Here is an 18,967-nt window from a genome sequence, read left to right on the forward strand (position 1 = left end):
ACTAGCTGGCTAAGGCTGCCCAAGCTCTTGCCTTTGGGGCCTCAGCTATTAATAACATGTGCTGCCCATAGGGTCCCAGCCTGATCTGTGGGGTCAGTCAGCAAAGGTGAAACAGGCACACACATACACACACACACTCCCCCCCCCCTGCCTTCCCCTGCGCCTCTTCATATGCAGCCTGGCTCTGCTCTCTGACCCACTCCGCCATTCTGGCTGAATAGCATCAGTTAATTACAGTGATGGCGGACTTGCCTGCTCCGGCAACACAGCGAGAGCACAGGGCCGGGAGCCAGGCGCCAGCCTCACTAATTGGCAGCGCCTTGTGAGGTATTGATCCCAAGGCTCTCGATGGTGAGCGCTGGCCTCCCACCTCCAATGGGATTAGGCTGCTAATTGTCCGTGGCCTGCGCCACAGTAGTCTCTTACTGGGCAGGGCTGTGCTAGCGTGGGGAGGAGTAGGGTGGAGCCCAGCTGAGCTGGCTGGCCTTGGGCAGGGCATTCCCCCAAGACAGACTGGGGCACAAAGGGGCTGGGAGGTCCCTGTTGACTGACTTGGGGTGAGGAGGGTCACTTCACCTACCTGTCCCCAGTCCCTCCCCAGGGCCCAAAGCCCTCAGCTGTGGTCCAGCTTCTGCAGCCTCGGCTTTGGCTGGTGGTGGCCTTCTGTGTGTGGAAGTATTAACTGTTTTGGTCCCAGTGTGCAGATAGCATGTTCCCTGCCCGTTCATTAATGTCTGTGTAGCTCGAGGTAGCTGCTATTCATAGTGACTGTCAGGTAGGGCCAGCCAGCTGTCCTTTGGCTGAGGAATTGGTGACTATTCCCCCTCAATGAAGGTCAGCAACCTTGAGGTATGATGGAGTTCTGGTACAGGAAACACCACTCAGCAGGAGGGGCCAGGGAGAGTATTGGACAGAGTATGCAGAGCCTACATACTCACGATGCTGGGTGCAAGGGTGAAGCTGCCGTGGCTGGTGGGTGCACGCCTCCTCCTTTGGAGATCATAAAAATGTCCTCAAGTTGATGGTGGTGATGAGCTCAAACCAGCTTTGCTGCGCTTGGCTCTCTCTGCCTTTCATCCCAGTAAGGCAAGAGGATTGTCATGAGTCCAGACCAGCCAGGGCTCCAGGGCTCAAAAGAAGGGGTGGCAAAGGGTCAGGAGTTGCCAGGGACATGATTCAGTCAGTGAGATGCTTGAGGACGTGAGTTTGAGCCCTAGAACATAGATCTTGAAAGCCAGCCAGGGTATCTCACACTGCTTACCTCCCACCTGGGTAGTGGGGGCACACAAAGCCCTAGGGCTCCCTGCCGTTCTGGCTAGCCTGACAGGTGAGCTCCGGGTCAGTGAGAGCACCTGTCTTAGAAACAGGGAGTACGCCCAAGGTTATAACCTGACCTTTTCTCGAATACTGGCACATGTGTGCACCTGCACACACAAACACACAGAGAAATTGACAGCACGTAAGACCTGTGCATTCTGCTGTGATCTCCTGGGAAGGACCCAAGGACATTGCTGTTTTAAACAACTCAGGAGAATTCCTACAGTTCGTTGAAAGTGATTGAAATTTTTAGCCTGGCATGGAGACACCTGATTGTCAGTTCTAGGCCAGTTTGGACCATGTAGTAAGATCATTTCTGAAAAGTTGGGCCCCTGCCCCCCAGGAACGACAGAGTGCTCTACCCTTAGAGGGACTGTCTCGGAACAAGGTGGTTGGATCCCACCGTTCATGTGCTCAGTTGGCTCTCTGCTCCTGGCGTCTTCTCGTGGGTGCTGCTGAGAGCCTTGTCGGGGGTATTCCATTATAGAACAGGCCAGGCTGGGACTTCGGGTAGCCTGTGGCTGCAGGCATGGTTCACATCAGACTTCGTGGGCTTTCTCAAGGGTCTTTGGTGGATGGGTGCCCTCGCTTTTGAACACATCCCCGGGTTGGCACTGCAGGCCTAGGGTGTGGCTGTCTGGCTCACAGAAGGCAGCAGGCTTTCTTGACTGCACAGAGGGGAGTCCCCCCTGCTGGATTTGGGGAGGTGTGGGGTGCCAAGCCCTCCCCTGACTCATGAACGATAGCCAGCCTGTGCCAGGGGTCTCAGGGTCAGTCTCCAGGCCTGGTTGCACAGCCCTGTGGCTTGCCCATTTCAGATCCCAGAAACTGGCCTCCCAAGCTGCTGTGTCTCCAAGCCTAAAGGTTTTTCCTGTGCTGATGCTTTCTTTTTGACTCACAGGTGCTGGGCTGCCACTGTGACAGAGTGTACCCGGCCCAGCCTTGGGCCTGGCTCTGCCTGCTAGGGACTGAAAGAGTTCATAGGGTATGGGCAATGGGTTTGTTGCCCATTTGAGACCTGGGGGTTCCTTCCTTAAGCTGCGGCCCTGATCGGTAGGCATGTGAACACTAGTGTACTTGGCCGGAAGTATTTGGGGACTGCCATGTACAATGACACAAGCCTTATATGAGCCTCAGCAGTCGAGAGGCCAGTGCCATGTCTCTACAGGTAGCAGGACTGTGTCAGAGGAGGCTGTGTCAGCCGGGTAGAGCAAGGCTCCGTCCCAGCATCCACATTTGCTGTCTTAACTGAGGTTCTCCCTAACCCTTTCTTAGTGGAGCAGACATCCCAAGAACAACCTGCCCCACCGCCTGCCTGCCTCTTCCCTTTTGCTGCACATTGAGTGTGTGTGGGGGGGTGTTCTTCTTTCTTAACAGGGCTATTCTAGATATGGTAGTAGTCCCTGGATATGGCAGATAGACTGCAGCATGTTGACATGGTTTTAAAATAGCAAGTTACATCTCAGGTTGGTTTTTCGAGACGGGGTTTTTCTGGATAGCCCTGGCTGTCCTGAAACCCACTGTTTAGACCAGGCTGGCTCCGAACTCAGATTCCTCAGATTTACCTATCTCTGCCTCCCAAGTGCTGGGATTGAAGGTGTGCACCACCACGCCCGGCTGTGCATCTCAGATTTCTAACAGCAGCTGTCCACCTCTAGGCCTTACGACAGGGAGGCCAGCAGAGCTGCCCAGTACTTAAGCAGTCCAAGCAAGCGGTGCACCCAGCTCTGCCCCTCACTGTCCACAGGCGCAGAGGGCCATACTGAGCAGCTGGTGTCACTGGGTCCTCCGTTCATGTAGAGTGGCGGTGGGGCCTTTCCTACCTGGCTGCTCTTGCACCTCACCCACAGTGAGAATTCTGGGCGCAGCGTGCAGCGTGGCTGTGACGTGGCCCTGAGCTTGTGTTCTCTTCTCTTTCCACAGGGTCTTCACTGAGTAGCGAGTCATCTCCGGTATCCTCTCCAGCCACCAACCACAGCTCTCCAGCCAGCACGCCTAAGCGAGTGCCCATGGGCCCCATCATTGTCCCCCCTGGGGGTCACAGTGTCCCCAGCACTCCTCCTGTGGTCACTATTGCCCCCACCAAAACCGTCAATGGAGTCTGGAGGAGCGAGAGCCGCCAGGTGAGGGCCCCAGGCCAGAGGTATGGCCACAGTGGGTCGGGGGCTGTCCACAGACGGCAGAGGCGGGGGTTAAAGGCTGGTCTCACCCCAGTCCTCTGACTCTTCTGCAGTGCTGGAAGGTGCTAAGATTAAGGTGACCCTTACACCAGCCTTGTGACAGAGGACCACAGGCACGTTTCTTGGTTTAGGATGCCAGAAGCGGGGAGGGGCGAGGAGGAGAGCTGGTGGGGTTCCCCTTCCAGGGCTGCACCTTTGCTTTTAGATGGCATCTTACTGTGTCCTCTGGTGGCCTTAACTGCAGTCACTTCTGTAAAGTCTGCGTAGACAGATTTACCCAGAGGCACTGGATTGAGACAGATGACACCAGGAAGTGCCTGGGGTGATGGCTGAGCCTTGGATCCCTTAGCTGCCGCTGCTTTTGGGGAGTAGGGAGTGATCCCCGCTCGAGGGGTCTTGTGTCTCTGCAGCCTCCCAGCTGGCCACATACTAACCTAACTGGAACGGAGGAGCCAGTGCCTGGAGCTTCCCCTGTGCTGTGCTGGGCCTCCCACCCGCCTGGCGCCTGGAGGGGGCCTTGCTAATTAAGAACCGCTGTCAGCTGTGGCTTTCCCTGGATTCTCCAGCCCCATTCCCAGAGGGTTTATATTGCTAGGAGTACTAATTAAACCACAGAGATGGAGGGGGAGGGGAGGAGAGCACCTCTTCCCAGCTGGGCCAGGGCAGGATCAGCAGGGTGTGGGCTTCATCTGCCCCAGTCTGCTGGGTGTCCTTGTCCTCAGATGCTTGGAGCATCCAGAGGGCTCCTGACTGAAACTTGGGACCAGCCTTGGCACCTCCCTCCTGTGGCTGAAGTTGAACTTACCCCGGGAAGCCTGTCTGTTTGACATTCTGTCACTGAATCGCAGCTTGGCTCAGAGCAGCCCCAAACCACCCTGTCCTGGTTTAAGAGAGGCCAGAGAAGTTGTCACTGTGATCTCTTGACTCCTCCCAGAGCTTTGGCTTGGACCTCAGACGATGAGTCAGCTGACATAAACCTCCATATAGCTTCCCCCGAGGATGGCCAGCCTGCCCGTTGGCTGGCTGGCTCTGCGTTTGCTCCTGAGAGAAGCTTGCAGGCGGTCACTTCCTGTTCCTGCCTTGGGCCTGGAGCCGCTGGCCCAAGTCCAAGATACCTCATGCATGTCCTCTGTCCCTAGGAGGTTCCAAGTGCCTCTGCCTCGTGACTCCTCTGCCCGGAGCCTGTCACTATCCTCAGAGGGTCCTTACTGCCTCAGAAACATTTAGTAACCCGGAGAAGGGCCGTGATGGCTCCGCTCCAGCAGTTCACGCTGCAGTTAATGAGACCTGCATGCCACCAGGGAGGACGACGAGCGGATGATGCTCAGAGCTCAGCAGAGAGTTTAATCCTTTCCAGGAGGGGGAGGTGGGGGCCCTCTAGTGTGGCCATAAAAGTCACTAGGGGCTGCACTCCCTGTTGGGAGTCAAGGGGGTGGTGGCTCCAGGACCCTTCTCAGGGAGAAGTCATGTGAGGAGAGATGAAATGAAAAACGGTCTGTTTTGAAGCTAATGGGCAAGTCCCTCTTGCCCGACTGTGGAGACCTTGTTCTAATCACTGTAGAATGACAGTTCCCTCCTCCTCCAGCTGATGCCTTTCATGGATTGGGCTGTGTCAAGCGGCTCTGCAGGCGTGTTTTGCCTGCCACAGCCACTGCCGTGAGGGTGCCTTGAGGCGGGCACCAAGCCTGGTCTTTTTCTTCCCGCAGCACCCTAGTCCACAGCTGACCTATTTTCCTGGTTTCTGGCTCAAGTTTGGCCAGGCTCTGGTCAGAGAGAGGCCACAGGCCTGTGTGTGGGGCATGCTGCTCCCGCTCTTACCCCCAGCACCCTGACGGCCATTCCCCTAGTCTCTTTGTTTGTCCTGGTGTGGGTGGGGTGTGTGCCTCCACCTTTATGATACTATGTGAATGCCCCTCCTGAGGAGGGCAGGTCAGAGGTCATGAACCCATGAGGACCCCACAGGGAACTGAGACAGCCTGCTGCTGCACCCGGGGAAGGAAACAGATGTTGCTGCTCATTAAAAATTCAATCAGCAGCCTGTCTCCCTCAATTAATCGTGGCTGTCTGTCTGTGGGGAGCAGGAGGGCTCTGTGTTCTGTGAGAATGGAGCCAGGAAGGTACTGTGGTAACCTGTCCCCTCCCTGCACACGCAGAGGCTTAAGCAGTGACCCCTCCCCTCAGGGCTTACAATCCCTCACAGTGTTAGCTGACCTGAGGTGGGGGTGGGGCACCAGGTTGGATAACCACAAGAAGCCAGTAGTCTAGGAAGGACTAGCAGGCCTATCTCTAGGGACAGTCAGTGTTACTGTGTTGGCTGCCACGTGCCTAGCCCTCACACCACGGGTTCAGCAAGTATCAGCCAGAGGACGCTGTGTCCCTAGTGAGTACCCCCTGCTGCTTGTGCTGGATCTGTGTCCTGCAGTGTTGAGGGAAGGGCCTGAGAGTGGTGCCCGGTCTCTGCACATTATTGCCCTCGGAGCACCTGGCCCTCAGTCTCTTCTTGGCTCAGGGTGTCTCGCTGCCCTTTCCATGCTCTCATTGGTGCCACTCATCCTTGCCATGAGGTTTCCGCCCTGGTCACAGGTGACAGGCAGATAGGGCCTGTCACGGTCTGGTTTCTCCAGGCTGGATGCTGCCATCCATGGCTGTGTATACAGAACATCTGTGAGGCTGGATCTCCCCAGGCCCTGGGCTTCCTGCGGCCTCTCACTTCGTGCCTGAGGCGAGCCTCCCCTGGGGTCCCACAGCCTGAACATGTGCAAGGGTGTCCTACATAGGTCCAGCCAGCTGCTAGCAGTATCCAGATAGTTGCGGGCACAGCTGGACTCTTGGGAGAAGCTCTGTCCTAAGGTGCAGGTCCCCAGGGCATGTGTACCCTGACACCATGACCACCCTATTTGGGATGGCTAATAGGAAGTGGGGGTTCCGTGCCCTGAAGATCCTTTCACGTGCCCCTGTCTTGGGATTCAGCAGGCTGGGGTGTAAGGTCTTTCACGTATCACTGAGTCCTTTTGGCCACTGAACCAGGCCCTACTAGCCCTTAGTCCTGACCTGCTCCTGGGAGGCCACGCTTTCTTGCCCTGAGCCTTCTCTCTAAATGCCTCTTTTATACTTTTTTTTGGTTGAAAGGAAAAGTAGGGGAAGGATGTTTGTAGAATATGAGTGAGCTAAACACAGGCCTTTGTGGACCTGACTGGCTCCCCAGCCTTAACGCTATGTCTTCTTTCCACAGGACTCTGGCTCACGGGGCAGCAGCAGCGGTCGTGAGCGCCTGCTGGTGGAGCCACCTCTAGCCCAGGAGAAGGCAGCGGGCCCAGCCATCCCCTCCCACCTACTCAGCACTCCCTACCCTTTTGGCCTCTCCCCCAGCTCAGTTGTACAGGACTCCCGCTTCCAACCACTCAAGTGAGTACCAGGCTAGGATCAGGGAGGGTGTGGTATGGCTCTAGACAGGCTTGGAGTTTGCAGCAGCTGAGGCAGATAGAGTGCTGTTAGCCTCTGTGGCCTGCTCTGCCCTGAGGTCCTTGACCCCATCTGAGCTTGTGGTCCATTCCATGCTGAGACTACCACATGACCTAACTACGCTTAACTACGCTTAATGTCTTCTCATTCTGAGGACGGAGAACCCCTCTAGCAGCTGTGTCCACTGGTGGGGACCTTAATGGCCAGGCAGGTCTGAGGGCCAGGCAGCTGCTCATCTGTGCATTCTGGGCCCCGTGCCAGGGCCGTACCTCATTATTGAGGGGTAGGACCTCAGCCTGATGGGAGGGGGCGGGGGAGGTGCTGGGGAGCCTGACGTGCTTCTGGACCTGGGGTGGGCCTCCGCTCACTTGCCTTCCCCCACAGCCTCCAGCGGCCTGTGCACCACGTGGTACCGCCCAGCACAGTGACCGAGGACTACCTGAGAAGCTTCCGGCCCTACCACACCGCTGAGGACCTACGCATGTCCTCCCTGCCCCCGCTTGGCCTGGACCCAGCCACCGCCGCCGCCTACTATCACCCCAGCTACCTGGCCCCACACCCTTTCCCCCACCCGGCCTTCAGGTGAGGCATCCCACATACTGTCCACATGCTAATGTAGTCTCAGCATACAGAACCCGGTCCGTCCCATGTAGCCTTCCCCAGCTCAGTTCAGCCCGTGCAAACCAACTGGCCCTCGGCTGAGTCCTGATAAATGGGCCCACTGTCACGCGCTGTTGCTCTTCAGTTCCCGCTTGTCAACATCAGCCTCCCAGTAACCACTGACAGAATGGTACATGGACAATATAACAGACCCTGGTGAGAGTTAGGCCATGCTCTCTTAGGCTGCAGAAGCTCTTAGCCTGACTGGGCTCTGCCTGCAGCCAGTCTGCCCTGTTCCTTGTGGCCTCTGACTATGGACATGTCCTTTGCCTGCCTGCAGCATCTGCTGTGCTGAGCCTCTGAAGCAGTGGGCTCACCCAGCAGAGAAGCACCTGTTGGCCTGCCTGGGGTCTTGGCCCTTTTCCTGCAGTGCTAGGGATTCAGTGCAGGGCTTTGCATCTGCTAGGCAAGCTTACCATTTGTGCCTATGGCCTCGGCACACACCAGCTCCCACCTTTCTCCACAGGATGGATGACTCCTACTGCCTGTCAGCCTTAAGGTCTCCGTTCTACCCCATCCCCACCCCTGGTTCCCTGCCTCCACTGCACCCGTCAGCTATGCATCTGCATCTCTCTGGGGTCCGCTACCCTCCTGAGCTCCCACACTCATCCCTGGCAGCACTGCACTCGGAGCGGATATCCAGCCTCAGCGCAGAGAGGTAGGCTGTCTTCAACAGAGGGGATGGCGATAGAGCATGACAGTAGAGCAGGGCCTGGTCGCGGTGGCCCTCTGGGTTGGCGGTGTGGGGATGCGTATTCTGTGTATGGGTGAGTGGAGGAGAGTATTACATGTGGCTGGCCCCACTTTGAGCTGGGGCATGGTTTGCCCTTTCTGCACATCCCTTCAGCGTGCTGCCCTCTGCTTGTTCCCCAGGTTGCAAATGGATGAAGAGCTGCGACGGGAGAGGGAGCGGGAGCGGGAACGAGAGCGAGAAGCTGACCGAGAAAGGGAGAAGGAGAGGGAGCGGGAGCAGCAGCGGGAGAAGGAACGGGAAAAGGAGCTGGAGCGAGAGCGGGAGAAGGAACGGGAGCGGGAGTTGGAGCGCCAGCGGGAGCAGCGGGCGAGGGAGAAGGAACTGCTGGCTGCCAAGGCCCTGGAGCCCACCTTCCTACCTGTGGCTGAGCTGCACGGACTCCGGGGCCATGCCACTGAGGAGCGGCCCAGGCCCTCAGAGCAGCTGACCCCGACCCGACCAGGTACCTGAGCTGAGCTGTGTGGAGGGAGAGACTTGGCTGCCTTGAGGCTTTGGGGTGCTGTCCTGTTAGGTAGGTGGCTATACTGAGCACCACCCTGGGAAGAGGAGTGCCATGGCACCCTGGGTAGATACAGGGGCCCAAAGGTGCTCCCAAAATAGAAGGAGTAACTGGCGAAAGTATAGGGAGGGAAATAGTTGTCACTACTCTTGGAATCTTGGGTTGTCTTTGCCTTTTGCTATGGTGATAGTGGAATCCAGCGCAGAGCTAAACATTAGTCCAGCGCTCTACCACGGAGATAACCCAGGTCTGACCTTGTTTTGAGTCAGGGTTCTTTCTCCCTCTGTAGCCAAGGCTAGACTGGAACTCAGGCTTTCCTCAGATTCATAGCATGGGTCATGTTTCAGCCTTCCAAACCTTGGGAATGCAGGCATGAGCCATCCCAATCTTGTTTTGAATGTAATTTATTTCACGAAAATCTGCGTAGTTGAGCTGCTTATATGGTTTTAACAGTGGGCCCCCGTAGTCCTGGAAAATGTAACTGTAAGCCATGTGTGGTGGTTGGTACATGCCTTTAATCTCAGCACTTAGGAGGCAGAGAGAGGCCTCTTCTGGTGTGTAGGCAGAATGCTGTATTTAAAAAAAAGTAGCCATGTGCTCTGAGGCAGCCACATACCATGTCCCCTCTGAGGACGAGTCATGTTTCCTAAAAGTTCTACCTCTTCCTTCAGTCCTGGGCTTTGAGCAGGGGTGAGGGCGCTGGCATCCTGCAGTAACAGTGTTTCCTCCCACAGAGAAGCTGAAGGACACGGGCTTGCAGGCACCCAAACCTGTGCAGCACCCACTGCACCCGGTGCCTGCCCCACACCACACCGTGCCCAGCCTCATCTCCAGCCATGGCATCTTCTCTCTGCCGGGAAGCAGCGCCGCCACAGCCCTGCTGATCCAGCGCACCAATGAGGAGGAAAAGTGGCTGGCGAGGCAGCGGCGGCTGCGCCAGGAGAAGGAGGACCGCCAGTCCCAGGTGTCCGAGTTCCGGCAGCAGGTGCTGGAGCAGCACCTGGACCTGGGCCGGCCCCCAGTCCCCACAGAGGTGGAACACAGACCCGACAGCACCAGGTGGGTCCTGGGTGGGGCCTCACATGAGGCAGGTGATTCTGGTTCAGTGGTCAGTGTGTGTCTGCGCTCCTGTGCCCTGCTATTGGCTCATCCCGTGGCCTGCTTCATCTTCCTGTACCACTCCAGCCCTCACCCCCTTTCCCCAAGATGCACCCCCGGCTTTGGCCCTCCACACGTTGCACAACTGGAGGGAGGCTACTATGGGGCCTCGCTAGTCTTAAACATTCTGGTGGACATAAGGTTAATGTCCAGTGCGGCCTAGTCAAGGCTGAGTGCTCTGGCTCCTCAGCCATCTCCACTTGGGCTCCCACATCGTGCAGGCATCAGCCTGGTCCTACTTCCTGGCACTGCTGGAGGGGTGGTGGGTGGGTGCAGAGGGGGTGGGGCCATGTACCCTTATCTAGACACTGTTGCATGCTTGACTCTGGCCTGTGGTGTGGTTATCCCTTTGCTGCTGAACCTGAAGGGAGCTTAATGCTGTGCTCTGCCTTCAGGGCTTGGGTCTGCAGGTGTGAGGCGCTGCCTTGGCACCTATGTTCCTAGCCAATCAGGGAAGTCCCTAGGAGTCTAGCTCCTAGATGGCTCATGGGGCTCCTCCGCCAAAGACCTTAACCCTAACTCTCCGTCAATGGGTAGCATGGGTCTAAACATCCCTAGTCTAGTCACCCTTGAAGAAAAGTTAAGCTTTGGGATAATTCCTAAAACGACTCTTTTTAAGTTGACTCGTTAGGATAAGCCATGACTTTGTTTCATGAGCTCTGTATTTGCATATCCCCACCCCTCTCCCCAGTTCATGACCTCTTCTGTAATTATTATTGTTACACATAGACATACAGCATACACATGCTCCTGTATGTACAACCTGCTGAGCCCATTTTGTGTTGCGTTGTGTACACACATTTAGGGCTGGCCACCTGGGATTGGGTGACTTACCAGGTTGCTTGTCCCTGAAGATTTCTCCCACTTGCAGCAGCCTTTGGTTGTGTGGAACTCCATGGTGGTATGTCAGCTGGTGCTGTCAGTATTTACGACTTGACCAGCTGATGGCTTCCAACCCTTCACCAGTGCTCCCTGAGTCTTAGGTGTGAGTCGTTACAGATGTACCAATCAGCACTGAGTCCCTAAGTTACCTGTTCTCTGTAGTTTGACCAGTTGTGGATTTCAGTAGTAGCCTACTACAAAAAGAAGCCTTGTGCAGCCCCCACCCAGGCCTGGAGAATGGCATGGATGGAGAGCTGAAGGGCAAAGGTCCTGGGCAGGCTGGTCAAGAGAGTATGTGGTTGGAGGAAACCTTTTGCACACTTGTTGAGGCAAGCCACAAGAAGGTCCTTTAGGCAGAGCTGCTGTAGTTCTGACAGGGACCACAGGGGGGCAGCAGCACAGCTACCGTCCTGTGGGAAGCTTTGGGCTAGGTGGACACCCGAGGCTTGAGTCCCTGTTGCATCCTTTGCCTGTCCTCCTGCCCATGCTCAACAGAATGGGAAGAAGGGCTGTGATATCAGAGCCTTATCTCCTCAGAGGAGCTCGCACACACAGGCAGTCTGGTGTGGGTCCATCAAGTCACCCTGGGCATTCTGTGGGAGGCTGGTAGATAGGTCTGCCCCATAACTGATGGCTCAGTATATTCTCTCTAGGCCAGGACCAAACCGTCATGACCAGGGCAACCGTGAACCCCCGCAGCACTTTGGTGGGCCACCACCCCTCATCTCGCCCAAACCCCAGCACCACACTGTGCCCACAGCCCTCTGGAACCCAGTGTCTCTGATGGACAATGCCCTGGAGACACGGCGGACTGAGAGCCACTCTCTGCACAGCCACCCGACTGCTTTTGAGCCCAGCCGCCAGGCTGCTGTGCCGCTGGTGAAAGTGGAGCGTGTCTACTGCACAGAGAAGACAGAAGAGCCCCGGAAGCGTGAGGCCACACCACTGGACAAATACCAGCCGCCACCACGGGAGGCAGGAAGTCTGGAGCCTCAGACCTTTCCCCATGGACCTGGACCTTTCCTTGCTGAACTTGAGAAGTCAACACAGACCATCTTGGGCCAGCAGCGGCCCTCTCTTTCCCAGACTCCCTTTGGGGAGCTCAGTGGGCCCCTGAAGCCAGGCTCGCCCTACTGCCACCCCACACCGAGGGGCCCTGACCCAGCGTATATCTATGACGAGATTCTTCAGCAACGCCGGAAACTGGTCAGCAAGCTGGACCTGGAGGAGCGCAGGAGACGCGAGGCTCAGGAGAAAGGTCAGGCCTCCTGAGTGGGTCCCAACCTGCCTGGGAATAGGGGTTCATCAGGACAGGAGACCCCAGTGCCAGCTGCTTACCTCTATTCTCCACTCTAGCCTCCAGTGCAGTTTTCGTCAGACTTCTGAATCTGACACCTACAGGGCCCCTTGCTTGTCCTGTCTTGAGGCAAATTAATCCCAAAATGGACAGTCACAGCCTGTCTGCCAAGACAGTGCTGCAGACGTATGTTATTGATAAGTGATGGGTGGAGGCAATCAGTCTTTAAATTTTGATAGTGTGGCATCAACAGAGGAATAGCCCACCGGGATTTCATACATGGGCTGGCGACAGTTGCCAGCTCATGCACTAAAGGACAGCAGCAGCTGGCACTGCCCCTTACCAAGCCTGGAGTTGGGCAGCTCTTTCCTGTTCCTACCCCCAAAATGGAGGCAACAGCTCCCTGAGGTCCCAGGGTCAGGAGAGCGAGCAGAGGCTCTAGACACAGCACATAACTGCTGAGGATGACTGGCCCAGGCCTGTCTTGTCTCCTCTGGAATGGACTGGCCTGTCTGGTACTGCACCTACCTCCTCTTAGCTAGGGATGATACAGGCCATCTTCCAGAGTGTGGGTTGTGCTAGCTTTAGGGCTTTGCTGGGGCTTTATCAGTTCGCCTTGAAAAGGAATGGGGGAGCTGGGCGCGGTGGTGCACACCTGTAATCCCAGCACTCTGGGAAAACAAGAGGCAGGTGGATCTTTGTGAGTTCGAAGCCAGTCTGGTCTACAAAGCCTGTCCAGGACAGCCAGGGCTACACAGAGAAACCCTGTCTCCAAAAAAAAAAAAAAAAGAAGAAGAAGAAAAGGAATAGGGGCCCTAGTTTTTAGCTGCCTTCCCTCCTTAAGGCTCACAACAGGGGCAGTGTGTTCACAAAATCATGGATGTTGGGCTTTTGTCAGGAATGCTTTGTCTAAAAGTAGAATACTTTGGGCCTTGGGAGCATACCGATTCTCTGTGATCGGAAGGAAGCTGGGTACTTGCCATCCCCAGCTCACTGCAGGTGACCAGGCAGACTGGAAGAAGCTGGGCCCTCTTAGCAAGGGTTCTCACAGGTGCCAGCACGCCCAGCCCAGTGGTCTCACTTACATGCCCCAGGTACAGTATCCACGGAGCTATCCTGGGCTCTGAGCCTGGCTCAGTGTACCGGTTTCTGCCATCAGGGTACTACTACGATCTCGACGACTCTTACGATGAGAGTGACGAGGAGGAAGTCAGGGCACACCTCCGCTGTGTGGCTGAGCAGCCACCCCTCAAACTGGACACGTCCTCTGAGGTAACAAGGCCCTCCTTAACTCTGGCATGCTCTGGCTGGGTTGTTGGCCCCCACTTTAGGCCTACCTCTTGGCTTCCAAACCCCACAGGCAATTGCCTCTGCTCCTCTGTGGCCTACCTCCAAGTCCATGGGACCCCTGGGGCAGTGAGCATACCATTGACGGTGGCTTCACACTCATTCTTTTTCTTTCCCAATCTAGAAGCTAGAGTTTTTGCAACTTTTTGGCTTGACCACCCAACAGCAGAAGGAGGAGCTGGTAGCACAGAAGCGCCGGAAGCGGAGGCGGATGCTGAGAGAAAGAAGCCCATCACCGCCTGCGATTCAGAGCAAGCGGCAGACACCTTCCCCCAGACTGGCTTTGTCCACCCGCTACAGCCCTGACGAGATGAACAATAGCCCTAACTTTGAGGAGAAGAGGAAGTTCCTGACCTTCTTCAACCTGACACACATCAGTGCAGAGAAGAGGAAAGGTATGGCCTCACTCTGGCCTGCACACACAGGACAGGGGTCTCCTGGGTAGTGTGGGCTACATAGTGGCCACTCTGCTCTGGCAGGCCCATCCCGTGGCGTTTCTGTCACACTTTTCTAGCACATGTCCTGTTGGGATGTGTAACCGGTGCCTGTCAAGTCCCCTACCATCCTCGTGTCCTCTTTGAACAGAGTCCTTTCGGGGTTCTCCCTGGGATAAGGAGGGGTTGCTTGGGGTCTGCATGCCGCAGGTCCTCTCCCAGGGCGTCGACAGTGATCTCTACAGAGCACTGTTTTCGATGCTTGGAGGCCTGGAAAGCGAACTGTGTGGGATGCCTGTAGAGGCCAAGCCCATAGTAAGCACACAGCTTGCCCAAAAAGATGCTGCCAAATCAGTCTGGTGGCCTAGTAGGAGAAGAGACTCGGGACTGGAACCCACAGCATAGAAGACAAGGCATGACGGGTGCAGCACACGGAGGCTGCCTTGATCGGCTCAGCACTGTCTTGGGCTGAGGCATTGATGTACACAGCCATGTTCCTATGTGTCTCGGGCCCCTTAAGGGCACTGGCCACTTCTGGAAGAGTCCCAGGAAAGCAGTGCCTCCGGGTCGTCAGTTGGTTTGACATGCTTCTTTATTGGAGGTGGCAGTTTCTTTTTCCATTTTTAACAAGCGTGGTGGAGCTCTCAGCTTTCCCAGCAAGGGTTAGTCACGGGCTGACTGCCAGCACAAACCCCTGGACATGTGCCTAGTTGTTTGCAAGCCCAACTTTTTACCTGGCTTCATGTCTAAAGGACGCCACCAGCACTGGAGCCTCTTAAGTTTCAGAGTTGGCAGGAAGAACCACTGAACTGGGGATCTGCGGTGTGGAACACTGCAGGGTCTTGACTCCGAGGGAAGTGGCTGTGGCCCTGGGCAGGGAACACGCTCCTTCCCTGGTCTTCAAAATCAGAACACCTGCTAAGAAGGAAGTCAGCGTGGAAACCCCCAGGCAGCCACTACTCATGGCTGCAGATGTGGCTGTCTGGATTGTGTGAGCCGTGCAGGGAAAGTAGAGAGTCGACTGCTGTCACCTGCTTCTTCCTGTCTGCACAGCCGGCCATGGTGCCTGCTTTTGGTGCCTCTTGGCATGAAGAGCTTGTCCTTGCCTTTCCTCCCCTCTCCAGAAGTGCTGCTAACCTCGGACTGCTTTCCTCACAGACAAAGAGAGGCTTGTTGAAATGCTCCGAGCCATGAAGCAGAGGGCACTGTCCACAGCAGACTCAGTGACAAACTCTGCGAGGGACAGTCCTACCATCTCCCTGAGTGGTAAGGGAAGGACACGCACCTGCTGGCACCCTGTAGCTTGGGCCACAGGGTTAGAGGTGGCACTCAAAGTCTCGTCTTCGTGGTGAACTTGACCTACTGGAAGCAGGGCTTCTCTTCGTCCCTCTTGTGTGGGCCACCACTGTCCTAGTTGAACAGGGCCTTAGACACAGTGCAAATTAGAAGGTGGGCAAGAATTCAGGGGAGGGCTTTGACTTCCACGGAGTCGCCTGTCAGCTGCAAAGCCATCATCCCCCAGAGGATGGGCCCAAAGCACCCCTGCGTGCTCTCTCCAGACTGTCTCCAGCACCTCTCACTGCTTCTCTGCTGCTCTCCAGTTGAAGAAAGCTGAGTCCTTGGGGTCCAGCCTCTTGCTAGCTCGTCTCTTCACCTGTTCTTCCTAACTTGGATGAAGTTACTCCCACCTTCTCAACGCTTTCTGCTCTCTCCCCCCACCTGTCCCTTGGGAACTGTGCACAGTTGGACTTGCTGCTAAACATGCTGTTCTTCAGACTCTAGCCTCGTGCACAGTGTTAACACAGGGTGCACACACTGGGTCTTTCTGCAAATGTAAACTCTAGAGAACGTGGTTCATGTGCCTGTTTCTCCACAACTCATAATGTTTCCCTCATTTTGTGTCTCTCAAAGAACCAGCCACACAGTCAGCTCCTGTAGAGACGGATCAGTCTGTCGGGGTCCCAGCCTCTCTGTCAGATGTCCCAAAGGCCACAGAGACTGGGAGAGTGGAACAGCTCCGGCCCCAGGAGCTCTTGAGAGTCCAGGAGCCAGCTCCTAGCAGTGGTGAGAAGGCCAGGCTGAGCGAGGCCCCTGGGGGCAAGAAGAGCCTGAGCATGCTTCATTACCTCCGGGGTGCTGCGCCCAAGGACATTCCCGTGCCATTGTCCCACAGCATCAACGGAAAGAGCAAGCCTTGGGAGCCCTTCATGGCAGAAGAGTTTGCACATCAGTTCCATGAGTCCGTACTGCAGTCCACACAGAAGGCTCTGCAGAAGCATAAAGGTAACGCCCCCCCCCCCCCCCCAGTGGACACTCACTCGGAGATCTCTCCACCCAGGGCCCGGTGAATGTAGGGAGAGCGGGTTTTTCTGCCCTGCTCCCCAGGTGAAATGAGTGTTTGTAAACCCAGCAGGAGTAATTCACTCACCACGCCCAGTCCCTGTTTAAGGGCTTCTCACTAAGCTATGAAGGCCGAGCTCACAGTGTCTGTCAAGAGTTGACTCTGCTGCTGAGGCCCAGGGAGCAGAGGTGGCCGGAGGCACAGACTGCATTCCTGAAGCTTGCTGGCCAGCCAGACTAAACAAAACAGCAAAGCAATAGAGGAAGACACCCAGTGTTGACCTCTGGCCTGGGAGGGAAAGCTCCCGGAAGAGGTGTTAGCTTTGTGAGTTTGTCAGGAAGATGTGCTTTGGCCAGAGGCAGACTGCTTCCTGCTCCTTTGGGTGGAGGGGCTCCCTCAAGTGGCATCTGAGGGGTGCAGCACCGAATAGTTTTCAGGTGAGGGTACCAGCAGGGTTGAGCTGGTTGGAGGGGACAGTTCCTGGCCCTGCTCAGGGGCACCTCTGTTGTCAGGAGGGAGGCTATGACCTGTGGGATGGGAACTCTTTGACACTTGTCCCCATGGGTGACTTTCAGTGAACCCCTGCCCCTCAAGATCCCAATTTTTTTTCTCCTCCCCAGGGAGCTCGGCTTTGCTATCTGCAGAGCAGAACCACAAAGTCGACACGTCAGTCCACTACAACATTCCTGAGCTGCAGTCCTCCAGCCGGGTCCCCTTGCCCCAGCACAATGGACAGCAGGAGCCCCCAGCTGGGTGGAAGGGCCCCCCTATGCAGGAGGTGGACCAGGACTCTGAAGAGGACAATGAAGACGACAGTGAAGAGGAAGCTGAGGAAGCCCCCAGGCGCCAGTGGCAAGGGATTGAGGCAATCTTTGAAGCTTACCAGGAACACATAGAAGGTAGGGCTGGTGGGTCATTGGCTGTTCTGGTGGTCCACACTGGGCTGCTTGAGATGTGGCACTGAGACATTGACTGTCTTGTAGGACAAGTCTATGGTGTGGCTCCTCCCCCAGCCCTGGGGCCATACTGTGAGCCCACACCGAAAGGGCTTGGACAGATTTGCCACACATCTTACTCAAGTTTCTAGATGATTTTTTTTTCTGACACCGGCCTAAGTCACACACCCCAGCGCCCCTTGCACTGCTGCTTTTACACAGTCCTAGAGGGAGGCGGAGGCACTGCTCTCACACTCACTGTGTACCTCTCCTTTCCAGACTCCAGTGTACGCTCTCTGATGCTGCACTGCCTTTAGCCTAACTCTAGGCTACCAGGTTAGCCTTTCGTGGCACGTTCTGAGCTGTGAATACTGCACATGAATTCAGGGTCTCGCTTTGTAGCTTGCCGTGAACTTGCGGGGCTCTTCCTAAGCGCTGGGATCGTAGGCGTGTTCTACTGCACCCCTTGAAAGGTATTTCTGAAACAAATACCAACTTGCAAATGTACAAGTTGCCAGAGCGCCTACTGGAGCTTCTTCCTTTCCTCAGAAGGCCCCCTTCCCCTGCCCCAGCATTTCGGGATTATTGAGCATGTCATCCACTGTTCCTATACCTGGTTCGAAGGATGCAAAAAACAGGATCCAGTAGCATCTCAAATGGTTTTGAATTGGGATGGTAGAAAATGCTCCTATCCTGGGTGTGGGTGGGGTCTTTTGAAGGCTGCCAGGATATTTCCATGTGCTGTCCTTGTTATCCTAAGGACACCTCTGTGTCTGGCAGCAGCACCCCTATGACTGCTCACTTTGGTTGTCCTTAGTGGCTATGTGAATTTCAGGATATTATTAAACCCTGCTGGGGTTTCCCGGTCCATGTGGGATGGAACTAGGTCCTCAAACTCAACAGCTCATTCTCTGTGTGTGGTGCACACTAAACACAGCTTCCGCCTTGGGCTGCAGTTCCACCATGTGGCTGTGCCCTTGACAAGAACCACAGCTGCGCTCGGCCCTCACAGCCTGCCCCCGATAACCAGGACAGGGTTTCTTCCAGTCTGCCTGTTTCTACCTTTGTGCATTATTACCTGGGACTTTGATGGCGAGGCTCTAGTCTTGGTTGTGAAACTTGAGGCAACCTACACCCTTCCCCTGCCAGTTTTCTCTCCTCCCATGAGATGACTCTTTATACTTTGATTGCGCTATCATTGATGAGTTTTCACTGTCGGAAGTCTTCTAGCTTTGTAATGCCAGTCCACTGTGGTCATCCAGCATTAACCGAAGTACTCTGTAGAGTATAGTGTCTTAGTGAAATAGCTATCCAGCTAATTACTCCGGCCTTTCTCTAACACCTTAATCTGTCCCCACCACCGTCACAGTTTCCCTACGCTCTAAACTTGCCTTTTGACTCCAGGTCTTCCCCACTGCACTGGGGTGGCTGTACCTGGATGCGTTGGTGCAGCTAAGAGCATGCTGCACGGTTGAAGACGCACAGCCTCATACAAAGATGATGCATCGCCACCTCTTGTCTTTTCAGAGCAAAACCTGGAGCGGCAGGTGTTACAGACGCAGTGCCGGCGGCTGGAGGCGCAGAACTACAGCCTCAGCCTGACTGCGGAACAGCTCTCTCACAGCATGGCGGTGAGTCAGGCATGGGCTTTTTACAGGCACCCCCAGAGAGGGGAAGTCTGTGCTGAAGAAATCAAAGCTT

General features: G+C 55.8%; 1 protein-coding gene across 8 annotated transcripts in view; it reads left to right on the forward strand.

The window, feature by feature from the left end:
* Gse1 (Gse1 coiled-coil protein) overlaps positions 1 to 18,967 on the forward strand; it is a 333,224-nt gene that overhangs the window by 310,975 nt on the left and 3,282 nt on the right. For 7 of the 8 annotated variants that reach the window (XM_055620866.1, XM_055620873.1, XM_055620868.1 and 4 more), the window contains 13 exons: positions 3,241 to 3,440; positions 6,730 to 6,902; positions 7,344 to 7,541; positions 8,086 to 8,277; positions 8,493 to 8,815; positions 9,607 to 9,931; positions 11,566 to 12,170; positions 13,369 to 13,481; positions 13,681 to 13,951; positions 15,149 to 15,256; positions 15,902 to 16,273; positions 16,952 to 17,230; positions 18,794 to 18,897. In XM_055620866.1, the coding sequence (XP_055476841.1) occupies positions 3,241 to 3,440; positions 6,730 to 6,902; positions 7,344 to 7,541; positions 8,086 to 8,277; positions 8,493 to 8,815; positions 9,607 to 9,931; positions 11,566 to 12,170; positions 13,369 to 13,481; positions 13,681 to 13,951; positions 15,149 to 15,256; positions 15,902 to 16,273; positions 16,952 to 17,230; positions 18,794 to 18,897 (3,263 nt within the window). The remainder of the gene's footprint in view (positions 1 to 3,240; positions 3,441 to 6,729; positions 6,903 to 7,343; positions 7,542 to 8,085; positions 8,278 to 8,492; positions 8,816 to 9,606; positions 9,932 to 11,565; positions 12,171 to 13,368; positions 13,482 to 13,680; positions 13,952 to 15,148; positions 15,257 to 15,901; positions 16,274 to 16,951; positions 17,231 to 18,793; positions 18,898 to 18,967) is intronic. The other variant, XM_055620867.1, reaches the window with a different exon arrangement.

The sequence above is a fragment of the Psammomys obesus genome, unplaced genomic scaffold, assembly GCF_907164565.1.
Source record: "Psammomys obesus unplaced genomic scaffold, mPsaObe1.curated_primary_1811, whole genome shotgun sequence".
Lineage (NCBI taxonomy): Eukaryota > Metazoa > Chordata > Mammalia > Rodentia > Muridae > Psammomys > Psammomys obesus.